The following is a 9,233-nucleotide window of genomic DNA, read 5'->3' as shown; positions in this document are numbered from 1 at the left end:
AACTGCACCTAACCTACACATTCTACTTACAGACAGGAAACTTGAACATAACTGGGGGCTGCCTGTATATGGATAAAATCTAACATTTCCAGATGTACATGGTATATGTCAACATTGTCCATTTAAAACTTTGTCTACAGAACTGTTGGACTGTGTCTGTGTAGAGTGTATTACCTGAAACGACAGTTTGTGGTTCATATTACACTACATCCTGTGAATATGTTCTATGGACCTTGGCAAAACTGTTTTTATCCGAGTGGATTTATTTATAAATCTGACAATTCATTTTGCCTAATTTAACATGTATGCCTCAATAATGCAAAACAGCATTATTTTTATACAGGGATACTGCATGTTAGCATCAAAAGGTTCCTGTGTCCTTTCAGTCCACTATGCATTTATCAGAAAAATTTACGTTAACAGAGAGGCTTAATTGCAGATAAGTGCAAGTTAATTTAGTATAATACATGAAGACTAGACCACGGTAGGCCTACATATGCTTCCGTAAGGTCACAGCCAAGAAAACACTATGGAACAGTACTGCTCTGTCACAGACGAAGTTGACTTGAGTAGGAACCGACTAGACTACACCAAGTTTAGGAACCCCCGTGGCAAGCCAGATTCATTTGCTTTTTTGTGCCGGGCTGACCCGGGCTAGTAACTATGAAAAACTACAATTCTCAGCATGCAATGCGCCCAGTGGTAGTAAGCACATTGGCAGCACTGTCGCAATGCACTCTGGGATTTGTAGTGAAAGATCAAAGCCCAGCTCGCACAGTGTCGATACTTACCCGACCCAGCCACTACCAAAAGACTGAGAGACTCTCGAGAAAAAACGACTCGTTGATGAAGCACTACCCAAAACCGCAGTGCTATGAAGACGCCCACAGTTCCTCCTCCCAGTGCCGCTAGGATGAGGGCAAACTCCATGCAAAAAAAAAAGAGGGGGGAAAGGTATACGCGTACCCCTTCCTTGAGCCAAATAGTGACGTGTGAAGTCCAAAACTCTACGGGCGCCGAGGGGGCTCAAATTTTTCAGGATGGTGGATTGGCATTGCGTGAACTGGGAGGAGTTAACAGCCCGAGATTCAAAGCCCAATTCCCGGACTTTTTGGGTTTACTTAAAGGACGGTACTTAACAACAACAGGATTCTGTAGGATAAGCACTTGGATTGTAAACCACGAGGTCAGCGGTTCCAACCCACGAGTCGGAACCGACTTCCCGGCAGTTAACAACAATAGGATTCTGGGTGGCTGTTTTGCAAGCAAAACCTGAAATATGCAAATTAAGCCATGAAGAAGTTGGATTTCCTCTGGTGATGAGTGTCTGGTCCCTTGTGTGCCCTAAGGGCCCCAAAATTCCCAAATGCGCAGGTGTTTCAGTTCGAATTTATAAGTTCCACCTGAGGTTAATTGCATTCCTTTTTTTTTTTTTTTTTTTTTTGGTAAATAAATGTCCTGGAAAATGCTTTTGTTACAGTCACAGACTTTAAAATGTCAATAAAAGATGACCAGGCAAATACACACAAAAAATTGAATTCAGGCTCCCTACCCAAAACTCCCTTTTCCAACACTCAATGCTTGTAACTTCTCTAAGGGTTTTCAAGAGTTCTGGTGTAGCACTGTAGGGTAAACATTGGACTCAACTGCTAGTGTGACTCTGTAGAATATGCATTGAACTGCGAATCACAAGCTTGGCTGTTCAAATCCACCAGCTGCTCCTTGGAAACCCAATACAGAGTCGCTATGAGTCTGAATCAACTTGAGAGCACACAACAAAAACAAGTGTTCTCAGTGTGATTAGAATGTTGTTGTTATGTACCATCGAGTGGACTAGGACTCATAGCAACTCTGTATAGGGTTTCCAGATAGAGGTCAGTGGGTTTGAATTGTGGCAGTTCAAACAAGTTTTGGGTCCAGTGCTTATCCTACAGCGGTACACCAGGACTACATGACTAGAATAGGTTAGGGTTATCAGTTCTTAATCCATACTCCTGAGAGGGGTGAAAGTTCAGTGATTTAGGATAACAGATTAGAAAAGACAGTTGCTACAATTAATATTCAAATCATATTATCACAGAACATTCCTGGTTTGTTCTTCATGTTCTAAGTTAAAATGATGACCTGTTAACAGCTCCCCAAATTCTACTTATTTTTATCACTACTTAATCTACTTTCACACTCCTGGTGTGGCGCTGAAGGATCAGCACTGAACTATGAACCATAAGGTTAGTGTTTCAAACTCACCAGTTGCTCCTCAGAAACTCTACTGAGTCACTAAGAATCGAATCGACTCTACGGCACTTAACAACAACATCTACTTTCAGCTACCTAAAAATACTGATATTGGAGAATTTCTTCACCCCAAACACAATTTGCTTTAAGCCTTCATAGACCTGTGAAGTTAGGAAGGACAGTTGAGTGAGCAGGTCCAGAATGGTGAAACAGCTTGTCCAGGCAGATCAGAATCCTGGGGTAGGATAAGCATTGAATCACAAGGTCAGCTTGAACCACAAGGTAGGTGGTTCAAATTCACTGGCCACCCCTCAGAAACCCTGTATAGGGTCACTGTGAGTTAGAACTGATTTGGCAGCACTTAACCACCACAGAGTCAGAAACCAGGAATCCTGACTCCTATTGCATAGTGGTTCTATACTGTACACTCGGTTGCAGAATTTAAACTTGTCTAGAATCTAGAATGTGTGTTTAAGAATGCACATTCTCTGGGTTTACCATGGAGCACAAGGGAGGGCCCTGGAATCAGCATATCTGACCAATGTGCCAATCACTATCAGCAGTCAAGTTTGGATATTACTTATTTAGGGGCTTTGTGGATAAGTTGTTTTCTCTTATGGATTTTATTCCTTCCCGTAGTCAGCCTTCCAACAAGTGGTCCTGGTGTGGCACTGTAGGATAAGCACTCAACATCAAGGTCGATTTGAACTGCAAGATCGGTGGTTCAAACTCACCAGTTGTTCCTCGGAAACCCTATACAGGATCACTATGAGTCAGACCTGACTCAAGGGCACTTAACAACAACAACATGTTTACAAATAAGGCCATAAGGTAGATTATTATTGTCCCTTTTCAGATAAAGAAACAGAAACAGTTAATTTGTCAAAGATTACTTTGCTAGTAAGTTATAGAGAAAAATTATAGTTGTGATCTTAAAAGTCAATGATCTCAAATTTTGATGGAATTGGGATCCCCATAACTTACGAATGCATAGTTGGAAGCAGAGGCAAGGTTTATATGAAAAACAACGTAAGAATGTTATAAAGGATGTCATTTTATAATTTACCCACTGTGCTGCTTCCAGCAATGGTTTTCTTCTAATGGTGACACCTTGCATACTTAAAAGAAGACTTCAGGTCTGGTCCCCAAAATTGCACCCAGACAGGTTAAGCATCAAAAAAGAAGATTTTATCATGTCTTGGGTCTTTCTTTCTTTCTTTTTTTTAAGGTCAAGGAAACCTCCCAGCTAGTATTCGTTCACTCCCATTGGCCATATTTATGTCATTTTTCCCTGCATTAAGGGAATGAGACTCCAAAACTGGCTAGGATAGAGGTGGCGGATGACATCCATTTTCCCTATATTACATGACATTTGATGAAGGGTGGATGCAAAACAGCATGAACTTTCCCTTGGAGGAGAAGAAAGTTGGGAGAGGGTAAAGGGAAGGTGGTTGTTCAGTAGGCAAGCAATAGTTATAAAGATAATGTGTAAACTGATGCATTCAATACAGATACCAGGCATATTAATCATTATTAGCCTCCAGGGCCTAAGCTCCATATTAGTGAAAATTTAATATTTATATGATATCTTTGCATTCCCCATTACTCTAATACCCTCACTGTTGTAATTACTAGTATCCATAGAAAAAATCAGCTTGATCACACTGAGTGTACAGCTGCAATGAATGGGGTCTTCAGACACTTAGGGGCTGCCAGTAAATATAGAGAACAAAAGAAGGTCAGGTAGCAGATGTTTGGAGTTATTGGTTGAGTTATTCCGAATTAAGGCCAGGGTCAAATGGTATAGTTTCCCTGACAATGGAGTTGAGGACTTCAGGAAGGAACTAAGTGGCAGGCAGGGACAGGAACAAACTTGGAAATTCTTGAACAAAGTAAGTATCTGTTGAGTAAGCTGAGTAACTGACCTGTTGCAGGCACAGAAAGTACACATAATCAAGAGGTGAAGAAGCTGTAGTGAATTAACCAGGAAAAGCAAGGAGTAGGAGAAGCAACAATTAAAATTTATCTTGGGAGGGTGGGCTGCACTGACAATGCACATAATAGATTCATGAAGATAAACTATAGCACTCTGAAAAGCATTCAATGTATATTAAAAATTGACAAAATGAATAATGGAGTATGATCTATAACCAATCATACATAGTCTGTCTCGAAGTGGTTTTTTAAGTATCTATAGCTATATAGATCCTAAAGTTTCTATGGCAAATATCTAATATTCATGAATATTGTTGAGTTTTTTTAAAGTAAGATTATTTTGTACAATTCAAAAGAATTGTGTAGTTAATTTATTCATCATATTTAGTGAACACCTGCTATGTACTAGACACTGTTTTAGATAGTAAGACTAGGAGACGCATGACTAAGGAGAGTTATCCAGTCGAGACCATTGGACTAGAGAGATGACAGTGGAGGTAGAAGAGGGGAGATTTGCAGCATAAATAAAGCATGCTAATAGATTAGATAATGAGGTGAAGAAAAAGAAGAAATCACAAATGTTGGCTTCAAAACCTGTTTGTGGTGTTATTTGCTAACAATAAGCAGACTAGAAGGGAAACAAGCTTTTGTGGCAGGTTGAGGGAGAAGAGAAGATGAAAATGAACTGTTATATTCTGAACTTTAGTTTGAATAGTTGGTTAGACATCAAGTGGTTACGTCAAATAGGCAGTTTCATGTACAGATCTGAAGCCTAGTTCAGCATTAGAAGTAAGGTATACATTTCAAACTCTTCAGTGTATAGATGGCATTTAAAGCCATAGGACTGACTGAAGAAAGTTAGATCAGTCCTTTCTGCAGTGATGGAAATGTTTTATATCTGTGTTGTCCAGTATGGTAGCCACTAGCCACATGTATCTATTGAACACTTGGTGTGTGGCTAGAGTGACTAAGAAATTGAATTTTAGTTATTTTACATTAAATACACCCATGTGACCATATAATTGGTCAGTGCACAATAGAGTGGCACTTCGTACAGCGCCACACCACAGAGAGCAAGGGATATGGATGCAGAAAGGTTTGTAGGATAGATGATGAGTAAAGTCCTGGTGTGGCACTGTAGGGTAATGGTTCAAACAGCAAGGTTGGTTTGAACCATAAGGTCATCCATTCACACTCACCGTCTGCTTCTCGGAAACACTATACATGGTCTCTATGAGTCAGAACTAACTCAAAGGCACTTAGCAACAACAAAAAAATAAACAACAAATGAGAGTGGAGTCCTGGTGTGGCGCTGTAGGGTAAGCACTGGACCACAAGTTGGGTTTGAACTGTGAGGTCAGCAATTCAAACTCACCAGACACTCCACAGAGATGCTATACAGGGTTGCTATTAGTCGGGACTCAAGGTCAGCTGTTTGAAACTCCCAGCAGTTCTGTGGGAGAAAGATGAGGCTTTCTGCTCCTGTAAAGATTTACAACCTCAGAAATCCCTTTACAGGGTCACAGTGAGTCGGAACCGACTCCATGGCACACCACCACCATGAGTCTGAACCGACTTGAGGGCACTTAACAACAACAACAATGAGGATGTGGAGATTACAGCTATGGGATGTGAGAGGTTTGAAGAGAGAGAAGAAGGCATGAAATAATCAGCAGGAGCACTGTAGAATTTGTGGGCAGATTGGAATGCCTATTTAGAATATAGATAACCAATACTTAGAGAAAACAGCACAATTTCTGTGGTTTTGCTTCCCTTCATTTCTCTAACTGGAAAGGCAAATGGTTTAGCAAGAGTTAGAGTTTTTCCAGGTGAATACGATGGAGAGAGATTCTTTTCAAGAAATTAAGGTTCATGGAATTTCCTCTGAATATAATGGAAAGCTAAACATACTTAAGCTAAAGATATTTCCAAAAAAAAAAAGGATACAACAATACAATGACAGGGAACTGCCAGATTTTTAAGCAGGATTCAGATGAGGACATTGAATGAGGGATGTCATTACTGATGTCAGATAGATCTTGGTTGAAAGAGAATACCACTGAGGCTGCAAAGGCTTTTAATGGTTTGGATCATGACAATCTCTAACAATACTGTGGAGAATAAGTATTCTGGAACACTTAATGTGTTCATGAGGAACCTGAACATAGACCAAGAGACAGTCATTCGAACAGAACACTGAGTGTTTTAAAATTATGAAAGGTGTGCTCCAGTTTATTCAGTCTGTATGCTGAGCAAATAATTAGAGAAGCTAGATCCTATGGAGAAGAACATGGCATCAGGATTGGAGGAAGATTCATTATCAAATCCTACACAGGGTTAGTATGAGTCAGAATCGACTCAATGGCACTTAACAGCAACAAATATGCAGATGATACACCCTTGCTTGCTAAAAGTGAAGGGGACTTAAAATACTAATGAAGATCAAAGACTACAACCTCCAGTATGGGTTGCACCTCAATGTAAGGAAAACAAAAATACTCAAAATTGGACCAATAAATAACAACATGATAAATGGAGAAAAAATTGAAATTGTCAAAGATTTCATTTTGCTTGGATCCACTATCAACATTCTTGGAAGCAGCAGTCAAGAAATTAAACAATGTATTGCATTAGGCAAATCTGCTGTACAAAACCTCTTTAAAGTATTTAAGAGCAAAGATGTCAGTTTGAGATCTAAGGTGTGCCTGACCCAACCTATGGTATTTCCAACAGCTTCATATACATGTGCAAGTTGGACAGTGCATAAAGAAGACTGTAGAAGAATTAATGCATTTGGGTTATGGTATTGGAGGAGAATATTAAAAGTACCATGGACTTCTATAAGAGCAAACAAATCTGTGTTGGAAGAAGTACAACCAGAATGCTCCTTAGAGGTCAGGATAGCAAGACCTCATCTCTCATACTTCAGACATATTATCAGGAGGGATCAGTCCTTGGAGAAGGCCATCATGCTACATAAAGTAGAAGGTCAGTGAAAAGAGGAAGAAACCCAATGAGATGGATTGGCACAATGTCAGCAGCTTTTGTGAGGACGATGCAGGACTGAGAAGTGTTTTGTTCCATTGTGCAGAAGGTCCCCATGACTTGGAACTGACTCAACAACACCTAGCAACAACAACAACATAATGGAGGGTGAATTTGAGATAATGAGTGAATAAAATAGTCAAAGAGTAGTAAGATCAGTGAACTAGAGGCCTCAATAAGGTTGAAAATTTGCAATGGAAGAACTAGTGTAGGTGATTCATACAAATGAGAAAGGATGGCCAGAGTGAGATGCTTGAAGTCAAAACTGTATTTTTAGTGGTGATAGTATTTAGGGTGTGGCTATGGGAATGGATGAAAAACATCACTGAGACCACCCATATGTATACTAAGGAGTAGAGAGGAATTTCTAAGATTAGATGGTTGAAGATGACAGCATCAAAAAGAACATTGGGTATTTGCCAGATATCTACCATTTGCCCCTCCTTCTTTAATCTGTTCTGCTATGGTAGCTAAAATACCAACAGATTTCCTTGCCCTTTGGTTCTGGTTGGATTAGGCCAATGGAATCCTATGCAGATCAGCTGAAGGAAGGGCTATACTTTTACTCTTTTCTTTTTGAGATTTTTTAAATTGTGACTTGAGTGAAGGTTTACAGAGTAGACCAATTTTACATTCAACAATCCATACACTGTTTCATCTCAATGACTGCAACCCTTCCCATAAAATAAGTTATCCCTCCCTCCCTGTGATTCTTATATCCATTCCACCATTCTGAACTTTGTCCATATATAGATGTTGTCCATGGTGAATATATCTTACTAGTGTTGTTGTCCCCACTATATACCTATCTACCACTTAGATGAAAATTGGACCACAAGTGCAAGTTCTGTTCCAGATTATATCTGTGGCTGAGAGCCAATGTCTCGGATTCCTCTAGTCTCTTTTTGACCAGTAAGCCCAGCCTATGGATTTTTGAGTTTTGTTCCATATTTTCTCCCACTCTTTCTGAGATATTCTAATGTGATCCCTTTCAGAGCAGTGGGTGATCGTAGCCAGGCACCATTTAGTTCTTCTGGTCTCAGAGTCGTAGAATCTAATGTTCACATATTCCATTAGTTCATTGGGTGAGTTGATTAGACACATTTTCAATTTTCATCATTCTTTTTTCTTCTATACATGTCAAGACCAATTGTACCTTAGGTGGCTATTCATGAGCTTTTAAGATCCTAGTTGCTACTCATCAAAGTAGAATGTAGACTATGGTATTTGTAGACTATGTTATAACAATAGACCATGGAGTCCCCTGAGACTATGCTCCTCAGCAACCAGGCCTAGGAACTTATTGCCTCCAAGTGTTTGAGAATGTCTCAGAAATTTTTATCATTTTGTCCTCTGTATGCTCCACTACATTCATAGATGTATTTGCAGCAAAGGTAAATTGGTGGTGTGCCGTGGAGTTGGTCCAACTCATAGTGACCCTGTACAGGGTTTCCAAGGCTGTAAATCTTTACAGGAGCAGAAAGCCTCATCTTTCTCCCACGGAACAGCTGGTAGTTTTGAACCGCTGACTTTGAGGTTCTCAGCCTGACTTGTAACCACTATGCTACCAAAGCTCATGTATAAATATCCTCTGTCAAATGCTAATATATTTGTGGGTATACTCCCACTACTGTTCAGCCTGTCTATCCTCTCATACACCTTCAGCCTGTATATCTGTCCATGTATCTACCTACTGAATCACTGTTGTTGCAGGGTTATGTATATAATAGTATTTATCTCTATCCCTTTCAATCCTTGCATTCCTCCCTATGTCTTCACCTGTCTTCATCATTCTTCTACCAACCTCCTTCTTCTTGTATAACTGACTTCCACATCACCTGAGTTAACATATGTATACCCTTCAGTGTGGTGGCTCTGTATACAACCAAAGGAACCACAATGTCAGAATTTTAATCCACTAGTCACTCCGTAAGCAGAAAGATGAGGCTTTCTGCTTTTATGAATATCTACAGTTTCAGAATTGATGCCTTTGAGTTGTGGTGTTGGAGGAGAATACT

General features: G+C 39.9%; 1 protein-coding gene across 1 annotated transcript in view; it reads right to left on the bottom strand.

The window, feature by feature from the left end:
- ALG14 (ALG14, UDP-N-acetylglucosaminyltransferase subunit) overlaps nucleotides 1-930 on the bottom strand; it is a 155,527-nt gene extending 154,597 nt beyond the window's left edge. Inside the window, exon 1 of the mRNA XM_006830939.1 lies at nucleotides 792-930. Within this exon, the coding sequence (XP_006831002.1) occupies nucleotides 792-930 (139 nt within the window). The remainder of the gene's footprint in view (nucleotides 1-791) is intronic.
- Between the last annotated feature and the right edge of the window lie 8,303 nt (nucleotides 931-9,233).

The sequence above is a fragment of the Chrysochloris asiatica genome, unplaced genomic scaffold, assembly GCF_000296735.1.
Source record: "Chrysochloris asiatica unplaced genomic scaffold, ChrAsi1.0 scaffold00002, whole genome shotgun sequence".
Classification (NCBI taxonomy): domain Eukaryota; kingdom Metazoa; phylum Chordata; class Mammalia; order Afrosoricida; family Chrysochloridae; genus Chrysochloris; species Chrysochloris asiatica.
This window is presented reverse-complemented; position numbering and strand designations above follow the sequence as displayed.